Source organism: Mustela erminea, chromosome 3 (assembly GCF_009829155.1).
Source record: "Mustela erminea isolate mMusErm1 chromosome 3, mMusErm1.Pri, whole genome shotgun sequence".
In the NCBI taxonomy this organism is placed as follows: Eukaryota; Metazoa; Chordata; class Mammalia; order Carnivora; family Mustelidae; genus Mustela; species Mustela erminea.
Window position 1 is genome coordinate 86,017,808 of NC_045616.1, and position 20,920 is coordinate 86,038,727.

General features: G+C 43.0%; 1 protein-coding gene across 27 annotated transcripts in view; it reads right to left on the minus strand.

Annotated features, from left to right (window-relative positions):
• Positions 1 to 20,920, minus strand: part of LOC116586430 (protocadherin gamma-C4) — a 173,745-nt gene that overhangs the window by 69,437 nt on the left and 83,388 nt on the right. For 3 of the 27 annotated variants that reach the window (XM_032336407.1, XM_032336408.1, XM_032336409.1), the window contains exon 2: positions 8,757 to 10,780. The exons of 16 other annotated variants lie outside the window; for them this stretch is intronic. In XM_032336407.1, coding sequence (XP_032192298.1) covers positions 10,721 to 10,780 — 60 coding nt within the window. In that variant the 3' untranslated portion in view covers positions 8,757 to 10,720. Of the gene's footprint in view, positions 1 to 8,756; positions 10,781 to 12,043; positions 15,615 to 17,871; positions 20,638 to 20,920 lie in introns of those variants that run through there. 8 more of the 27 variants (XM_032336406.1, XM_032336410.1, XM_032336428.1 and 5 more) reach the window with 8 other exon arrangements.

A 20,920-nucleotide genomic window follows, 5' to 3' on the forward strand; every position in this document is an offset into this window, starting at 1 on the left:
TTTTCATATAACACAGATTCAGGATGAACTACTGACTGGATCTTCAGCTGCAAATATATAGGAATCTTCTAAGAAGTTACACAATAAAAAAATAAGTTACACAATATGAAAAGCTTATATATTAAGGCAATTAATTATTTTTTTATTCTTTGTAAATACCTAGTACTGCCATTGCTGGACCATAGAGAGGTTCTATTTTTAACTTTTTGATGATCCTCCATACTGTTTTCCAGAATGGCTGCACCAGTTTGCATTCCTACCAACAATATAAGAGGGTTCCCCTTTCTCTGCATCCTCACCAACATCTGTTGTTTCTTGTATTAATTTTAGCCATTCTGCCAGGTGTGAGATGATATCTCATTGTGGTTTTGATTTGTATTTCCCTGATGATGAGTAATGAATGACTTTACATGTGCCTGTCAGCACATCTGGATGTATTCTTTCTGGATGTCTGTTCATGTCTTCTGCCCATTTCTTTTTTTTTTTTTTTTTTTTTTTAAAGATTTTTTTTTTTTTAATTTATTAATTTTGACTGAGAGAAATCACAAGTAGACGGAGAGGCAGCCAGAGAGAGAGAGAGAGAGGGAAGCAGGCTCTCTGCTGAGCAGAGAGCCCGATGCGGGACCCGATCCCAGGACTCTGAGATCATGACCTGAGCCGAAGGCAGCGGCTTAACCCACTGAGCCACCCAGGCGCCCCTTCTGCCCATTTCTTAACTGGATTATTTGTTTTGGGGGCAAAGAACTTGATAATAAATTCTTTATAGATTTTGGATAACCACCCCCCCCTTTAAAAATATTTATTTATTTATTTATATTTCTTTAAGATTTTATTTATTTATTTGAGAGAGAGAGAGAGAACATGAGAGGGGAGGAGGCCAGAGGGAGAAGCACACCCCCCCAGAGCTGGGAGCCAGATGCAAGACTTGATCCCAGGACTCCAGGACCATGACCTGAGCTGAAGGCAGAGGCTTAACCAACTAAGCCACCTAGGCGCCCCTTGATACTAGCCCTTGATCTGATATGTCAGTGCAAATATCTTCTCCCATTACACTGGTTGTCTTTTAGTTTCATAAATGGTTTCCTTCGCTGGAAGGAAAGCTTTTTATCTTGATGAAGTCCCAATAGTTCATTTGCTTTTATTTCCCTTGCCTCTGGCAACATGTCTAGTAAGAAGCTGCTGCAGCCAAGGTCAAAGAGGTTGCTGCCTGTGTTCTCCTCTAGGATTTTGATGGTTTCCTGTCAAATGTAGTTCTTTCATCCATTTTGAATTTATTTTTGTGTATGGTGTAAGAAAGCGGTCCAGTTTCATTCTCTTGCATGTTGTTGTCCAGTTTTCCCAATACCATTTGTTGAAGAGACTTGTCTTTTTTCCATTGGATATTCTTTCCTGCTTTGTCAAAGATGACCATTTGGTTGTGGGTCCATTTCTGGGTTTGCTATTCCACTCCACTGATCTATGTTAGAGACCACTTTCTAATCACTGAACTGAAGCCTTTTAGTGAATATTTAGAAGAGGTATAAATCATTGTGTGAAATGCTTCAGAGACTTAAAGATAAACTAAGATGGGTTAAGGGCAATGGGGAGAGGATATGCTATGGTGAGTGCTGTGAAGTGTGTAAACCTGACAATTCATAGACCTGTACCCCTGGGGCTAATAATACATTATATGTTAATAAAAAATAAAAAATTAAATGAAAAAGATGAACAAAGAAATTATATTTGTCATTAATGACATACATAGATTTTTTTTATGGATTCTCTAACAGAAATTGCAGAAGTATTGAGTCAGTGATTTATCTGATGACAATTTCTTCACACCTTCGCGAACCAGAACTCTTCCCATTTTGTATTAAGGAAATTCTTCCTCTATCAAAGATCTTTTTCAATCACCTTTGCCACAGGCTATCTCTTCTTATTAATATTTTAAGAGTCCCAAACAATAGGGGCACCTGGGTGGCTCAGTGGGTTAAAGCCTCTGACTTCGGCTCAGGTCATGATCCCAGGGTCCTGGGATCGAGCCCCAGTAGCTCAGTGGGTTAAAGCCTCTGACTTCGGCTCAGGTCATGATCCCAGGGTCCTGGGATCGAGCCCCACATCGGGCTCTCTGCTCAGCAGGGAGCCTGCTTCCTCCTCTTTCTGACTGCCTCTCTGCCTACTTGTAATCTCTGTCTGTCAAATAAATAAATAAAATCTTTAAAAAAAAAGAATCCCAAACAATATATTCTTTTTTAAAAGATTTTTAAATTATTGGACAGAGAGAGAGATCACAAGTAGGCAGAGCAGCAGGCAGAGAGAGAGGGGGAAGCAGGCAGAGAGACTGATGCAGGGGTGGATCCCAGTACCCTGAGATCATGACCTGAGCCGAAGGCAGAGATTTAACCCACTGAGCCACCAGGTACCCCTTAAACAATATATTCTTTTATTGATAACTTTTCATTATACATGGTTTCCTAAAAATGAACTCTTATGTTTAACTCAGGAGAGTCAATCTCTTTCCTAATATATATACTCACTACTTTGATCAATATCCCTTCACAGTTTGCTTAAAAAAATTTTAAAGTAGCTTTATTGAGGTATAGCTGATACACAAAGAACTACACATATTTAATGTGGAGGTGTTTAATTTTTAGAACTTGGTATCTTGCATGAAAAAAAGCAGGTTTTTCACCAGAAAAATTCAATTCATGATCACAGCTATACTGTTACATGTAACTGAGAAAACTGATACAGTCCTCTCATTTATCTTTAGCCTTCTAATTCATTTTAAAATGATCTATGGGTTGCACAGTCTCAACAAGTTGTGCAGTCTCACCAAGGATCCTAGCCTATTTCTGCTTCAAACAGCACAATATCTCTTCTAGAATGAATATGGGGGAAGAATATGTGTTGAAAGATTACATTTCAACTTTAGATGCTATGAAATAGCAAAGATGCAACTTTTAAATTATACCTGAACACTTTAACTTATTAGATTAAGTGAATGTAAACCCACCATTCTTAACATATAGGAAGATAAGCCCAGTTCTCAATGTAATTTCATTACTGGAACCAGCACAAAAATAAACAACCAAAACCACTGCCTACTCTAAAAAAAATCAACAAAGATCCTAATTATCAATCCTAAGTTATCAACAAATATCATTAAATACATTATGTTAGGGGTGCCTGGGTGGCTCAGGTAATGATCCTGGGGTCCTGGGTTGAGACCTGCTTTGGTCTCCCTGCTCAATAGGGTGTCGTCTTCTTCCTCTCCCCCTGCTTGTACACACACACACTCTCTCTCTAATAAATAAATATCTTAAAAATAATACATGATATTAACTTAAACTCTCATGTGGCCAAAACTAAGTAACTCCAGCTTTCAGCTTTTGATGCTCCATTCTCCAGTTAAATCATTCTAGCAATCCTAATGGAGTAAATAGGTCATTTAAATAAGAAATTTCATAGGACCCTTGTTTAGGTTTCACCATGGTTCAGAAAGAGAAAAAGAGGGGTGCCTGGGTGGCTCAGGTGGTTAAATGTCTGTCTTCAGCTCAGGTCACAGTCCCGGAGTTCCAAGATAGAGCCCTGTATAAGGCTCCCTGCTTTCCTTCTTCCCCTCACCCCACTCATGTGCACTCTCTCTCTCTCAAATAAATACATAAAATCCTGTTTAAAACTTTCCCACGTCATTTTAAGCCATTAAAAAAAAGAAAGAAAAATTAACACTCATATAACTGTCCCATCAAAACAATGGTTCTCCCATCTTTTAAGACCCCAAACGGGCTTCTCAATCAATAATGTGCCTAGGAAGATCTTCTGCCCCTTCTGCCATGTGAGGACACAGCCAAAAATCTGTGATCTACAAGAAAGCCCTCATCTGACCATCCTGGCACCTTTATCTCAGAATTCCAGCCTTCCAAACAGTAAGCAATACATTTCTGCTGTTTATAAATTACCTATCATCTAATCCCCCTAGGTGAGGGGAATCAACTGATACAAACCAGTTACAAAATAAGTCATGGGGATGTAATACACAGAAAAGGGAATACAGTCAATAATACTGTAATGACTCTGTGTGGTGACAGACAGTAACTAGATCTATCAAGGTGATCGTTTCATAATGTATAAAAATAATGAGGGGTGCCTGGGTGGCTCAGGTCATGATCTCGGAGTCATGGGTTTTGCACTAAGCAGAGTCCACTAGAAATTACTTCCCTCTCCCTCTGCTCCTCCCTCGATCACGTGCTCTCTCTCTAAAATTTAAAAAAAAAACTTTAAAAAAAATTTTTTAAAGATTTTATTTATTTATTTGACAGAAAGAGATCACAAGTAGGCAGAGAGGCAGGCAGAGAGGGAGGAAAGGAAGCAGGCTCCCTGACAAGCAGAGAGTCTGATGCGGGGCTCCATCCCAGAACCCTGGGATCATGACCTGAGCTGAAGGCAGAGGCTTTAACCCACTGAGCCACCCAGGTGCCCCTAAAAAAAACTTTTTAAAAAATACTGAATCACTATGTCATGCACCTGAAGCTAACATAATATTGTTTCGATTATAATTCAATTTTTAAACAAGTTTAAAAAAGAATGTACCTAAGGACTTTTTAAAAGATTATTTACCTAAGAGAGACAATGAGCAAAAGAAAGAGTACATAAGCAGGGGCAGAGGGTGAGGGAGAAGCAGACTCTCCTACTGGAAAGGGAGCCCAACACTGGGCTCATGGGGCTTGACCCCAGGACTGCAGGACCATAACCTGAATATAAGCCACCCAGGCACACCTAAGCTTTTAAAATTAGCTTTCATAAAAACTTTAGAATAGTTTTTTTTAATTTAATTTTTTTTATTTGAGAGAGAGAGAGTGTGTGAGAGTGGAGAGGTCAGAGGAAGAGCAGACTCCCCGCCGAGCAAGGAGCCCGATGCAGGACTCGATCCCAGGACTCCAGGATCAACACCTGAGCTGAAGGCAGTTGCTCAACCAACTGAGCCACTCAGGCACCCCAAAAACTTTAGAATAGTTTTATTTCCACTCACAGATCAACCCATAAGACAACCAGGAGAACACACAAAGTAATACTTTTCCCAACAGAATGTCAAGTGTGCTGACACTAAAAGCTTTTTATAGCAACAGTGTAAAAAAATGGCTACCATTAAGTACCTATTATGAACCCGGTGGTTTATATGTTACCACTAGTCCCTCACCACAATCTTTCAAATTATGCATTATTTTCCCAATTTTGCTGAACCTGACAGACATGAAATAACTTGTCAAAGGTCACAAAATTAGTAGTACCTCATTTTGAAGCTGCTACTTTTCTACCAAACTACATCTTAGAATACCAATAGCAGGTAATCCCTAGAGCACACACATTTGTTCTTTCACTCACTCAACAAATGAGTGAAGCAAATTTAGCCCACCTAGAAGCATTAGTTGTGATCACGGATTCTTGAGATTCAGCTTAAGGGTCATGATCGTTCATTGCCCTAACTTTCAATGATTTGTCTCTAAATCAGGTAAAGTGAACTAGAAGTCAGCAGGTTACCCAAATAATTTCTATTGTACATTATGTCTTTCATTTTTAATTGACCACCATGTGTGAACTGGTCTTCTGATAAACATTTTGATAGCTTTTACAAAAGAGGAGGTCAGGGCGCCTGGGTGGCTCAGTGGGTTAAGCCGCTGCCTTCGGCTCAGGTCATGATCTCAGGGTCCTGGGATCGAGTCCCGCATCGGGCTCTCTGCTCAGCAGGGAGCCTGCTTCTCTCTCTCTCTCTCTCTCTCTCTCTCTGCCTGCCTCTCCATCTGCTTGTAGTATCTCTCTGTCAAAATAAATAAATAAAATCTTAAAAAAAACCAAAAAACCAGGAGGTCAAATTGCCCTCCAATTCCACTGACATCATTTAGAAAGCTCTACTTATTACATTCCATTTGGAACTACATGTCAATACAAAATTTGCATTTTCAGGTAGACGCAAAACTTCCTTTTAAATATATCAGACAAACAGAACCATACTATGTTTCCTTTTTTTTTTTTTTTTTGTACTGGTTGTCACAAAGCATAAAGTGACATGCCAATTCATTAACAGTAACTGTCACATTTTAGGGCCATTTAATTACTTTTCTTTCCCAAATGATTTCTAATCTCTTTTACAATTCTAGATACTAACTTTTGTATTTTTGAAAGGAGACAGATAACAAAGAGAAACTAATAAGGATGCTATGATTCCCTACTCCTTTACAGAACTCACCCAAAGATCCAGACATCTTTTTTTTTTAATTTTAATTATTTATTTGACAGAGAGAGAGATCACAAGTAGGCAGAGAGGCAGGCAGAGAGAGAGGAAGAAGCAGGCTCCCTGCTGAGCAGAGCCCAATGTGGGACTCAATCCCAGGACCCTGAGATCATGACCTGAGCAGAAGGCAGAAGCTTTAACCCACTGAGCCACTCAGGCGCCCCCAAAGATCCAGACTTCTTACAGGTTCCAGCAATGCTTTCCCAAGAATAATATGTATTAGTATTCAATTTAGGTTCAACATTATACAATAAGTGTTAGGTTCTCAAAAAACACTTAGAATCTGAGCACTTTCCAGAATTTTTTCCATGTGTCAAAGTTATGGAAACTTACAAAAGAAGACTACTGAAAATGCATCACATTACCAACAATGCACTCAAAACACAATTTGTTAACTTGACTGCTTCACAAAGTCATCATCAAGATCATCAGTGTAGATAAACTAAGGAAATATCTTGCCTGGAAACACATACATACATTGCATTCCCAAAATCTGCAATTGGGATGAAAAATAATCTCTTCAGTTTTTCTTCAGGACAACACTTACACTGTTTGCATATTTTTTTTAAGATTTTACGTTTAGGCAATCTCTACACCCAACATGGGGCTTGAACTCACACCCCCAGAACAAGAGTAGCATGCTCTACTATGCCAGTGGCTACCTCTGTTTGGATAATACAATGACAAAGTTTTAAGTATGTAGGAAATAAACTGAGTATATCTGGAAGCTCAAGAATTGTGTGAAACCATGAAATGATTTAGCACCTAAGAAAGTATAAACGCATGCATCCCTAATGACCAGAACTACTTCACTTTAAAAGAAATTAAATGCAGCTTATGAATTTGTTAGCAACTTCATGTGTACTTAGAAATCCCTCTACTCGGGGCACCTGGGTGGCTCAGCCTTTGGCCCAGGTCATGATCCCAGGGTCCTGGGATCGAGCCCCGCTCAGCTGGGAGCCTGCTTCCCCCTGCCTCTCTGCCTACTTGTGAGCTCTATCTGTCAAATAAATAAATAAAATCTTTAAAAAAAAAAGAAAAGAAACCCCTCTACTCATAAAAGTTTATTTCAAATTGCATTTATACTTTTCACAAATTAGAATGACTCCCTCTACAACAATTTGGGTTTTTAACGGATAAATTGGCATCAGATGTTCAACATAAAAATGCTACACGTCCAAAGGTAAATAAAAAGACCAGTTAAAAGAAGGTATAGCTGGTTAATTAAATTAGAAAAAAATTGAGTATTTAAAATGTACCAAGGTGGTTATAAATTTATACATATATAGATAAATAATACATGAACACTGTTATAAATAAGGCATAAGAGAAGGCGTGAAGGAAGGCCTCAGAGAAGGCCTCCAAGTTATCCTTGGTATCCACAACGCATATATAAATTTTTTGGTGTCTACTTTCTAAATTCGAAATACACACACTATCCACACTAAGAGATATTTTGTTCAGAACCCACAGAATATTTGATAGGTACTCACCTGAATTAATGCATTACTGTCTTTAGAAAACGCTGAACTACCTGACAGCAAAAGAGGCTCGCTTTTCCCACAGCTCTCCTGGCTGATGAACGTGTCCGTGTAGTTGGGCTGGGGGAAGATCACGTGACCCTCAGGTGAGTCCGCGGTTGAGGGACACTTCGCGAGAATAGGTCCGCAGGAAAGCCCGCACCCCGTCCACGCCCACGAAGTGCGAGGCCGGCACGCCCACCAGCCCGCCTCCTGAAGCCTGGAGCACACGCGACGCGTGCCAGCGCCTCAGCCTGAGCGCCAGCAGCACGATGACGAAGGCGAGGAAGACGCAGGAGACGGCCGCCACCGCCACCACCAGATAGAGCGTGAGGTCCGAATCGTCTGGGTCGGCGGGGGTCCCGATGCTGCCTAGGTCCGCCAGGACGTCCGGGATGCTGTCGGCCACGGCCACGGTGAGCGTGACCGTGGCCGACAGAGGGGGCTGCCCGTGATCCTGCACCGCCACCACCAGGCTCTGCTTGAGCGCGTCTCTGCCCAGTAGGGCCCGCGCTGTGCGCACCTCGCCCGTGTGCAGCCCCACCGCGAAGAGCCCTGGCTCGCTGGCCTTGAGCAGGCGGTAGGACAGCGAGGCGTTCTGGCCAGAGTCTCTGTCCACCGCCACCACCTTGGTGACCAGGTACCCGGGCTCTGCAGCGCGGGGTGCCAACTCCACATCTGTTGAGCCATCGGTGGGGAGGGTGGGATACAGAATCTCTGGCACGTTGTCGTTTTGGTCCAGCACCAACAGGCTCAGAGATACGTTGCTGCTGAGCGGAGGGTCACTGCTGTCATGCGCCATCACTTGTAGATGCAAGTCTTGGAATCGTTCATAGTCGAAGGAACACAGGGCATATAGAATGCCAGTGTCAGAGTTGATGGAGATGTAGGAGGATATGGATGTTCCGAGAAGTGTGTCCTCCACCAGTGAGTAAGTGAGTGACCTGGGCGTTCTTTCCATAGTCGGGAGTCATAGATAGTCACAGACACTATGCAGGCTCCTCTAGGGTTGTTCTTCATGATATAGGCAGTGTAGAAAGCATCAGAGTTGTCATTGGTGTCTGCTACTTTCAGTGAGATGTGAGTTTCTGTGGACAGGGACAGACTTCCTCTGTCACTGGCGGTCATGGTGATGATGTAGCTAGGAACCTGTTCTGGATCTAGGAGTGTGTCTGTCACTAAACTGTAGTAATTTCCATAAGACTTTTCTAATTTAAATGGCATATTCTCTCAGATGAAACAGATCACTTGTCCATTTTCCCCAGATTCTTCATCATTTACATTTAAAAGGACAATTAGTGTCCCTCTGGGAGAGTTTTCCAAAATAGAGCTGGAGAGAGAGGTGACAACTACTTCAGGGGCGTTATCATTCACATCCAATACTCTGATCAAGACTCTGGCTTGTGCAGAATATCCTGCATTATCCACAGCTTGCACTTCCATCTCACAGAATCCTCAATTCCTTGTGGTTCAGCTCCCCTATTGTTGAAATCGTCCCTAAATTAGCATCTAGTTTGAAAACTTGCGCTGTCTTCTTGTCCACATAACAGAAGGAATACATCACTTCAGCATTGGCTCCTTCATCAGGGTCATCAGCATTGGTTCCTTCATCATGGTCCTCCATCATGGTGCTTACGCAAAGCAGCTTAGTGCCTATGACACATTCTCTGGAACACTCATGTGGTTCAGACTGTGCAAATACTGGTACGTTGTCATTCACATCAACTACCATCACACGGATGCGCACAGTGCCTGTGCGGATTGGGTCACCCCCACCAGAGGCGATGAGAACAAGGTAATGAATAGCCTTCTGCTCCCGGTCCAAGGCATGCTCCAAAACCAATTCTGGGTACATGTTACTATCTGCTCCACTTTGCACGTCCAGAAAGATGTCAGTATTACTACTGAGTCAGTAGCTCTGGAGACAGTTCTTCCCGATATCCAGATCCCAAGCATGGGGAAGAGGGAACCGCAACCCAGTGGCTGCGTTTTCACTCAGTTTTATTTCTAATTCATCTTCCCAGAAATAGGGGACATTACTGTTAATGTCTCTCACTTCTACCACAACCCCGTATATTTTTACTTTATCCTCCAGCAAAACCTCCAGATTTAATTGACACTTTAAGACCCCCAAGCAGAGTTCTTCCCAGTCTACCCTGCCTGCGAAGATAAGGCTGCCGCTTCGAAGGTTTGGAGTGAAAACTTGAGTTGTACCTCTGGAGGCTATACCGACTCCGCGCTCCTCTAGTTCCTGGGGCTCCAACCCCAGGTCCTTGGCGATGTTTCCCATCCTAGAGCCTTTCTCCAGCTCCTCAGGAAGTGAATAGTGAATTTGGGCACACCCAGTTTCCCATAGATTCCCCAGGAGAACTCCCAGCAGGACAAGCCATTTTCAGTCCTGATGCAGCCACTCAGAAATCATTATCGATTTCCTGGAGGTTATTAGTTCCAATTTGTCCCTAGACCACCCAAGTCAGGACCAGTTTTTCCCATCTTCAGAATCCAACATTTTCTTCATAGTCCCAGAGATGATTAGTTTCTATCTGGGCTTTGTGCTACAGGTGCCTGCAGGGCAAGCAGGAGGCAAGCAGGATCTCTGTTTTTCTCTCCCAGATTGGTGAACAGTGGTGCTCAGAGTCCTAACCAATTACTGCACAATCTTCAACTCCAGGAAGGATCTTTGGTTTTTGTACCTCAAATAGCTTCACCTACTGTTCCTCAAGTAGGGATGTAAGTGGAGCCAACTAAAAAATCACAGTCCTCCTTTTACTAGGAATTTCAGTCAACTTCTTTGTAGTTCTCTAAAATTTTTCATATAGAGCTGCTTTCTTGAGATTATTTTCTGTAGTTGTATTGTTTTTCCAATAACCTTTCAAATGAATTTGAAGTTTCTATACAAAGTAATTTTAACCGTATAACTTTAGTGCACCTAGTTTGATATCACCACTCCCAAAAAACACCTATTATGGGACATCTTCCTAGGTGTTTCCTGTTTTGAGAAATCATAGAATAAATTAAACTTTCTCACTCGGCTGTGATAAGGGGCAGATTTTTACAGGTATTAAATATACTTAGAGAAGCTATTTTAAAAGGTTGCCAATATTTAGTATTTAGAAATAAAAATTATACAATATGGAGACCTAAAAATAGGAAATGCAATTGTATATATTATCAGAAGCACATGGACAAGAAGTCAAGTGAATAAGACACATTAACATTTTTAGGACAGAATGGAAGCATTTCAACTTGCATTTACTGGAAGTAAGAGTAGTACTTTACAATGTACTAACACATTTTATTTCAAAACCATGTTTGAGAAAATTAGCAATCCAAAGAATAGTAAAAACTTACCTTTTTCTGAGTAACAAACCCAATTCCATTTACTGAAAATGACTGGTAATACATTTGAAAGCCCGTCAAAATTAAGGGAAAAAATCCCACAATTCTGCTTTCATGAATGTAAATATTTGGATTCTGAGGATAAGCATATTTGGCAGGCCTACCACAACATATCTTTAAAGCTGGAAGGAAATCTACAGATAGTTCTGAGAAAATATTGGGAATAAAATTGGCCTATTCAGTGGGATTCAAAGAATCCTTAGCAAATGTAATGGACTGTTATTAAAATACTACTCTGTCCTTTAGGGAAAAAAAGCCTTTCATGGTGCCTGGGTGGCTCAGTCAGTTAAGCCTCTGCTGTCTGTTAAGCATCTGCCTTCAAATCAGGTCATTATCCCAGAGTTCTGAGATGGAGGCCTGGGTCTGGCTCCCTGATCAGCAGGGAGTCTGTTTCTCCCTCTGCTTCTGCCTCTCCCTAGCTAGTGCTCTGTCTCTTGAATAAATAAAATCTTTAAAAGATTTTTTTAAACTTTTCTTATGCATTTTACTCACTTTGTAATTATGAAGAAAAAGGCTTATATACTCAAAATATTGATGTTCTGAGAAAGAGAAACACCCACAGAAAGAAAACATTTATGCTTCAGTTACAAATATTTCTGTGGCAATAGCACCATAATATCCATTTGTCACAGTAAAGGAGATAGAGCGTGTAGGTGGATAAAGACCATCTCAGGTGAAATTGTCAAAGTATTTCAAAATACTCAAGGGCTAATAATGAAGTCACTGGCTGACACAGAAAGGAAAAGAAAATATTGAGAGTGGGTAAGCAAAGTGATAGTAGATATGATCTGTTTAAGATTTTTTGCCAAAATATTATTTGAAAATTAAACCAAACCTGTTTATTGACACTCACGTGAGCAGAAGCATCAGTGTAAGAGTTTAATTTGTTATTCTCTTCAGTGGCACTTACTACAAACGAAGCATCAGTAGAGAGATCTTGTACGGGTCCCATTTCTGACGTCATAGTGAGTAAATTAAGCCTTGCTTTCTGGGAATCCGAGGCAACGTACATATTGTAGGAATAAGGCAAAGTCCCTTCACTGTAGTTGGGAGGAACCATAGGTCCTGACTTGACACACAGACCAGGCTGAAAATAGCCCCAGGAGACAGAGCTGGAGGAGCTTCGCAGGCGCAGGGCAACCGCCAGAATCACCGCGAGGAGGAACAACACCGAGATCAAGGACAAAGCGACCACCAGGTAAAACTGCAACTCCGCCTGGGGGTCAGAGGGCTCAGGGCGGTCGCTGACATCCGGCAGCACTTCCTGCAAGCTGTCGGCGAAAACCAGGAGCAGCGTGGCCGTGGCCGAGAGCGGCGGCTGTCCCCCATCCCTCACCGCGACCAGCAGGCGCTGGCGGGCCGCGTCCCGGTCGCCCAAAGCACGCGCCGTGCGCACCTCGCCCGTGCGCAGCCCCAGGCTGAAGAGTCCTGGCTCGCTGGCCTGCAGCACGTGGTACGACAGCCAGGCATTGTGTCCCGAGTCGGCGTCCACCGCCACCACCTTGGTGACCAGGTAGCCGGGCTGCGCGGCGCGCGGCACCGTGTCGAACAGCGCCGAGCCGTCGGGTCCCAGCGCCGGGTACAGCACCCGCGGCGCGTTGTCGTTGCGGTCGCCCACCAACACGCGCAGGCTCACGTTGGCGCTGAGTGCGGGCGAGCCCTGGTCGCGCGCCTGCAGGGTCAGCTCGAAGGCGCGCAGCTGCTCGTGGTCGAAGGCGCGCTGCGCGAACACCACCCCGCTCTGCGCGCTCACGGACACGTAGGACGCCAGCGCCGGTGGCTCCAGGTCGCTGGCGACGATGGAGTAGGAGACGCGACCGTTGGGCCCCAGGTCCGGGTCGGAGGCGCGGACTTGGGTGATGGAGGTTCCAGGAGGGTTGTTCTCGGCAATGTGGACCAAATAGAAAGCCTGTTCGAAAACTGGTGCATTGTCGTTGACATCTGCGATGTGCAGAATGATACTAGAACTGGAGGAAAGAGGTGGCTTTCCCCTGTCTGTGGCTGTGATGGTGACATTGTATGAAGGAGTCTTCTCCCGGTCCAGAGACCCATCTGTTAAAAGCTTGTAGTAATTATTGGCAGAAGATTCAATTCTGAAAGGAACTTTTTCTTTTATGAGGCATGTGACTTCTCCATTTTCGCCTGAATCTTTGTCATGTGTTTTGAACAGAGCAATCACCATCCCGTGTTCTGCGTCCTCGGTTATGGAATTAGACACTGAAGTGAAAATAACCTCTGGGGCATTGTCATTCTCATCTAAAATTTCTATTATAATTTTACATTCAGTGGCCATGCCTCCACCATCCTTGGCTTCTATGCTCATGGTATAGCTACTACTGATTTCGAAGTCTATAGGACCTTTGGATTTAATTTCTCCATTTTGATGGTCTAGCATAAACATGTTTCCAAAATCTCTTAGTGTTTTGAAGGAGTAGGTGATCTCCGCATTGATGCCCTCATCCTGATCAATGGCTGTCACCTTTAGCACAGAGGTGCCCAAGGGCAAGTTCTCTGGAAGGCTAACTTTGTACACATCCTGACTGAACACTGGGGGATTATCGTTGGCATCAGTGATCTCAATCCTGATTTGAATGGTGCCACTTCGGACTGGGTCACCCCCATCCAGTGCGGTCAGAACCAGAAGATGGGAGCTCTGGTGTTCCCGGTCCAGGGGCTTCTCCAAAATTAATTCTGGGGCATTCTTGCCTTCAGTCTTATCCTTCACCATCAGAGAGAAATACTCATTATAGCTGAGTTGGTAACTCTGGAGTGAATTAGGTCCTACATCTGCATCTATAGCAGATTCCAGACCAAACCGAGTTCCTAGAATTGCAAGTTCATTGATTTGTAAGACAATGCTATTTTGGGGGAAATACGGTGGATTATCATTTATATCTTCTATCCTCACTGTTATGTGAAAAACATTTAAAGGATTCTCTGCCACGATCTCTAGGGGCACCACACACAGGGCGCTTTGGGAACAGAGCGACTCTCTATCTATTCTGTCACTGACAAGTATGTTGCCATTCTCTGTGTTTATTGTAAAGTATTGCTTCTCTGCACTAACTCTCAGGTTGCGGTTCAGTAAATCCTGTACATGCAGCCCCAGGTCTTCAGCAAGATTCCCTACCACTGAGCCCCTGGCCATTTCTTCAGGAATAGAGTAGCGGATCTGCTCAGAGAGCCCCCCACAGAACAAAGGCAGCAGGAAGGGAAAGAGTACTTGCCGCTGCCCGGTAAGGCTCCTCTGCTTCGCCCTAGTTCCCATCCTTTCTTCGCGGCTGCAGCTTCAGATGTTATGAGAAGATGCTTTACAAATTGTGTTTTAAATATTTACTGCTAATGCGTAGAAAACTCAACGCTGTTTCAAGGTATCCCATTCCGTATTCCAGAATCACGTGCTGAGAAGAGTGCCCGTATCTGGGCTTTATCTCCTTTCAGAATCGCTTCCGTGATTGCGCAGAAAGTCACTTAGGTAGACGGTGGACGCCGCTCTTCAAGCGAGCGCATTGGCCAACAGCGGCGCTCGGAGTCTACTTAGAAAACTGCAGTCGAAAGCCTTGCAAATAATGACATCAGCTATTCTGACAGATTTGTTGGACTGACGTATAGGGAATGAGGCAATAAACAAGTTTTGGATGTGTCTGTTTTCTAGTGTTTACTACCAAAGGAAGTTCTTTAAAGATATGATTCCATAGAAGAGTCATTAACCCAGTATGAGAAAAGTTTATCTTTTTCTAATGAGAGGCAGTGCACCTACTGAAGGAACAAAGCAAACTTCTCTCCAGACTTAGAACAAAGACCACATGGTAAAGTAGCCTCACCAAGTGATATGGGGAAATTTTTACAGCCATGAAATAATAGCCAGTATTATCTTCAATCTTATGTGCAGATAACTTTCCTTCTCCTTTTTCCAGAGCAAAGGGCGGGGGTGGGGGTGGGGGGGGAGCTCAGATGCATACTCAGGATAAAGATGACCAATGGCATATAGTCTTCCTTGCTACTTATGAAAAAGATTTATGGGATACCTGGTGGCTCAGTCAGTTAAGCAGCTGCCTTTGGCTTAGGCCCCATCCCAGGGTCTTGGGAACTAGTCCCACATCGGGCTCCTAGCTCAGTGGGGGAGCCTGTTTCTCCCTATGATTGCCACTTCCCTTGTTTGTGCGCGCACGCTCTCTCTGACATAAAATATTTTTAAAAAAGATCTGTTCTCAGTCTTTTGTCTAAGATCAAGTGAAATCTCTTAAAGATATTTATGAAATTTATGAAAGATTTATGAAAAGGATTATCAACTATTATACACTTTCACCACAAACAATACCCTAGTAGGTTACCATAGGAATTTATTGACATGCAAAAATGTGAGGGTATTTTATTTTTATCCTTCTCTCTCTTTTTAAAAGGTTTTATTTATTTGACAGACACAGAGAGAAGTAACACAAGCAAGGGGAGTGGGAGAGGGAAAAGCAGGCTTCCTGCTGAACAGAGAGTTGGATGTGGGGCTCAATCCCAGGACCCTGGGATCATGACCTTGAGCGGAAGGCAGATGCTTAATGACTGAGCCACCCAGGTGCCCCTATCCTTCTCTTGAACTGGACCACATGTTGTACCATAACAGAACTTTATCACTACCTCTGAGTCAAAAATATCTACCTGAACCTCAAGTTTCAGAGCTAATCTTTTGGGGGTGCCTGAAAGATTGTTAAAGCCTCTGCCTTCAGTTAAAGCCTCTGCCTTCAGCTCAGGTCATGATCCCAGGGTCCTGGGATGGAGCACCACATCAGGCTCTCTGCTCAGGAGGGAGCCTCCTTCCCCCGCACATCCCACCCCCCACTCCGCCTACTTGTGATCTCTGTCTGTCAAAGGATAAATAAATAAAGTCTTTTTTTTAAAAAAAGTTAATCTTTCATTTTTTTTTCTCTAAGATTTTGGTTGCCAGCTAAATGTTCAGACGATGTTTTAAGTATATATATATATCTAATATATACATTACATAATATATACATTATGATATATAAGATATAAATAAATATATACAAATATATATGGAACAACCTCCTTCTCCCAGCAATACCTCATATCCTTTTTATTCATATAATTTCAATTCAAGTAAAATACCTTTTTTTTTTGTTTGGAATTCCATAGGCATAAAATTTATCCCTACATGGTCAAGACACTCTGACATTTTTCTTGACATCGGGACAAATTTAGGCACCTGTTGCAGGACTTCCCTTTCCTACAGTTGAAATTCTTTTTGCCCAAACATCAGACACTCAATTATAGCTAAATATATTAAGGTCAGTACCTAAACGAGAGAGAAAAATTTGAAGGGAAACTGAATATGTAAACAATCTGGGCCAAACATTTCAAAGAGGTATGAAGAGTGCTAAGCTGAACTGATTATGGAGATGATTCCTGTGATCAAATATCCTCAAAAAGTCTCCTTTCCTTACTTGACTTTCTTTGAAATTGTTTCAGATAACATAGAGGTCATTAGGTAACTACCAGGGCTTCAATAACAAGTTGGTTCTGAATATAAGGATTGAATATACTTACATATGATACGAAATGAATTTTCAAGGGAAATAAAGGAATCCATGGCTCATGGGCATATTGAAAAAAAAAAAAAACCACAACAACAAAAAAAGGAAATACCAAATAGTAATACCAGCTAAATCAGTCTCATAAGGTCCAAATAACCACTGCATCTCTTATATTTACAAATTGGTCCACATCAGTAAATCTGAAAAATGTAAGCATGTTTAGCCAATTTGTAAGTAACTTTGAGAAGCACTGGATCAAAATTATTTCTGCAGATGAAATGACCACATCAAAAAATCTCGAACACACACACTAAAGTACCAGTAAAAGAATAAAAGGAAATAATACCCATTCAACAATTCAACTACTCAGAACAATCAAATGACTCCACTGTAGAAACAGATAAGAGGTCTAGAACTTGAGAGGGAAAAAAGTGTACTCTACATTTCCTCTCCCAAGAGATTCTATTAGTAAAAATGCAGTCAATATATCTGTTTTGGTAGTAAAAATAAAAAAGGGAAACAAAATAATTAACATAATTTAAACATATCATCACCCATCAAAGACCAATATAGAATTGCTTCATGCTTAGAGAAAAGCTTACATTTGTAAACTCCTACATGTGTGTGTATATGTGTGTATAGATAAGGAAAAGAGCTACAGAGTGTATCCCACTGAACCAAGAGGGTCAAATTTGAACATTAGAAATAAAGCAAATAATGGTAGAATATAATTATAAATTAGGGGAGGCAATGTGACGTTGTAATAGAGAAATAAAAACTGTGAATCATAATTTGAATCCTAACCAGTTTACATTGATAGTCACAGACACTGATGATAGAAAAATATTACTAAAATTTAACTTATTATAAAGCAAGCCATAATAGCTGAACTAGACCTTTAGAATCAAAAGAGAATATGCCAGGGGGGAGAGAAAAAAAAAACTTTCTTGAAAAATGATGTTAATTTGTTGAAAGATAAAGTACAGGAACTTACATGTATTGCTCTAAATATATACACAATGAATATGTGCCCCTCCAAAAAAAGTATTGATTTTGGTTTTTGGTTTTGTTTTGAAAAAGCCATTTAAAAGACTTGTGCAGAGATACTAGCAACTCGGAGGCAGGTAATAAATCTCACCTGATTGTTCGTGGAGTCAAGATTGCCTAAACCAGCAGCTGAATCTTCAGTTATCAACAGTGGCTCGCTTTTCCCACAGCTCTCCTGGCTGATGAGCGTGTCCACGTAGTTGGGCTGGGGGAAGATCAGGTGACTCTTGCGCGAGTCCGCGGTGAGGGACACCTCGTGCGAATAGGTCTGCAGGAAAGCCCGCACCCCGTCCACGCCCACGAAGTGCGAGGCCGGCACGCCCACCAGCCCGCCTCCTGAAGCCTGGAGCACACGCGACGCGTGCCAGCGCCTCAGCCTGAGCGCCAGCAGCACGATGACGAAGGCGAGGAAGACGCAGGAGACGGCCGCCACCGCCACCACCAGATAGAGCGTGAGGTCCGCATCGTCTGGGTCGGCGGGGGTCCCGATGCTGCCTAGGTCCGCCAGGACGTCCGGGATGCTGTCGGCCACGGCCACGGTGAGCGTGACCGTGGCCGACAGAGGGGGCTGCCCGTGATCCTGCACCGCCACCACCAGGCTCTGCTTGAGCGCGTCTCTGTCCAGCAGGGCCCGCGCTGTGCGCACCTCGCCCGTGTGCAGCCCCACCGCGAAGAGCCCTGGCTCGCTGGCCTTGAGCAGGCGGTAGGACAGCCAGGCGTTCTGGCCAGAGTCTCTGTCCACTGCCACCACCTTGGTGACCAGGTAGCCAGGCTCTGCGGAGCGAGGAGCCAGCTCCACTCCTGTGGAACCATCAGTGGGGAGAGTGGGGTATAGGATTTCAGGGGCATTGTCATTCTGGTCCAGAACAAATATGTTAACAGACACATTGCTGCTGAGTGGCGGCTTTCCACTGTCCTGCGCTGTCACCCACAGTTGCAGGTCACGGAACTGTTCATAGTCAAAGGAGCGCAGTGCATATAAAGTGCCAGTGTTGGAGTTGATGGAGATGTAGGTGGATAAAGGTGCTCCCTGGAGGGTATCTTCCACCAAGGAATAAGTGATCTGGGAGTTCTCACTGCTGTCCCGATCCACTGCCATCACTGAGAAGAAGGAGGCTCCTCTGGCATTGTTTTCAGGAATGTAGATGGAATAAGATGAGTCAGCAAATGTGGGCGGGTTATCATTGTCATCTGCTATGTTTAGTGAAATGTGAGTTTCTGTAGACAAGGGTGGAAATCCCTGATCTGTGGCTATCAGGGTTATATCATAGCTGTGGACCTGCTCCCTGTCCAGCATTCTGGTTGTTATCAACTTGTAATAATTTCCGTAAGTCTTTTCCAACTTAAAAGGTAGACTGTTAGGAACAAAACATGAAACTTGACCATTTTCCCCAGAATCTTGATCTTGCACATTTAGAAGAGCAATAACCGTACCTGGAGGAGAGTTTTCCAGAACTGAATTAGTTGAAGATGTGATAGTTATTTCTGGAGCATTATCATTCACATCCACAACAGTGATCAATATCTTAGCAGTAGTGGAGAGACCACCACCATCTTGGGCTTGAATTTCCATCTCATAGAATCTATGTTTCTCAAAATCCAGAGACCCTCGTATTAAGACTTCTCCAGTTTGAGAATCCAACTGGAATATTTCAGAAGTTTTGCTTTCTGTATTCCGGAATGAATAGACCACTTCCCCATTGATTCCCTCATCAGGATCAGTTGCATTTACTATGAGCACCCGAGTTCCAGACCTGAGATTCTCAGGAATACTCACTCGATATACAGACTGTGTAAACTTTGGTACATGGTCATTTACGTCGAGGACCACCACACGAATGGCAACAGCACCCTGGTGGATGGGATCTCCTCCATCGAAGGCTGTGAGGAGGAGGTGGTGAGCAGACTCTTTCTCTCGGTCCAGACTCCCCTCCAGCACTAGTTCAGGATTCATGGTCCCATCCGTTCCGCCTCTCATTTGTAATGAAAAGTAACTATTAGGATTGAGCTCATAGCGCTGGAGGGAGTTCATTCCTACATCTGGATCCCTAGCGATAGGAAGGGGAAATCTGGATCCCGGAGTTGAGTGCTCACTGACTTTTATCTCTATTTCCGCCTCCTGGAAGCTGGGAGCATTATCATTAACATCCATTATTTCCACCTCCACTCCGTAAATCTTCAGGGTATCTTCCACAAGTATCTCTATATTTAAAAAACAGGATGACAGTGTCTCACAGAGCTCCTCCCGGTCTAACCTACCTGCGGTGATCAAGCTGCCACTTCTCAGATTCAGAGCGAAAAGCTGCATCCTATCTCTGGAGATGATGCGGACTCCACGCTCCGACAGCTCCCAGGGTTCCAGCTCCAGGTCCTTGGAAATATTGCCCACGAAGAAGCCTTTGTCTGTCTCTTCGGGCACCGAGTATTGGATATGTCCTGCCCCAGACTCCTGTAGCGTCCTCAGGAAAAGGTGTAGGAGGACCAGCCCGCTGCGGTCCAGGCGCAGTGGCGGATTCCCCATAGCAGTAAGCTGAGCCTATATTCCCTGATTTCTTGAACTGTTTTGTTCTGAATCAGCTTATGTATCTACGAAGTTCCGGAATGACTGCATCCAAAATATATTAGGGAGCGAACTATTTAAGTTTCCAGCATCAGAATCTGTGAGTATCCGTATTACTCGGCTTTGTGTTGTAGAGATGGGGGAGGGAGGAACTGCCGCTTGCAGCTTCCCATTCCCCGATTGGTGAAGAGCGGCGCCTAGAGCCGAATCTTATTATTGCAAGGAGTAAGAAACCCAACTGATGTGTTTTTTTCCAGACGTTATTACACACTTCAAGAATTACACATATTTGTAACACTGAAAATTGCACACAATAAAGAATTGTATAATGTGATATTAAAGGTTTATCAAGATCACTTAATAAAAGGACTATTAAAAGGGCTTGTTTAATTTAAAAAATATTTTCAAATACTACTGGAACTGAAAACTTGCAGGTTAGATTTGCTTCCTATTGATTTTTACTGACTGAAGGGAATAGCATTTGTGGATGTGGAACTAGCATGGTTAGAAAAAATATGAGCTCATGACTATAATTCCCACCAATATTTCTTTATTGAATAACATAAAGATGAAACATTTG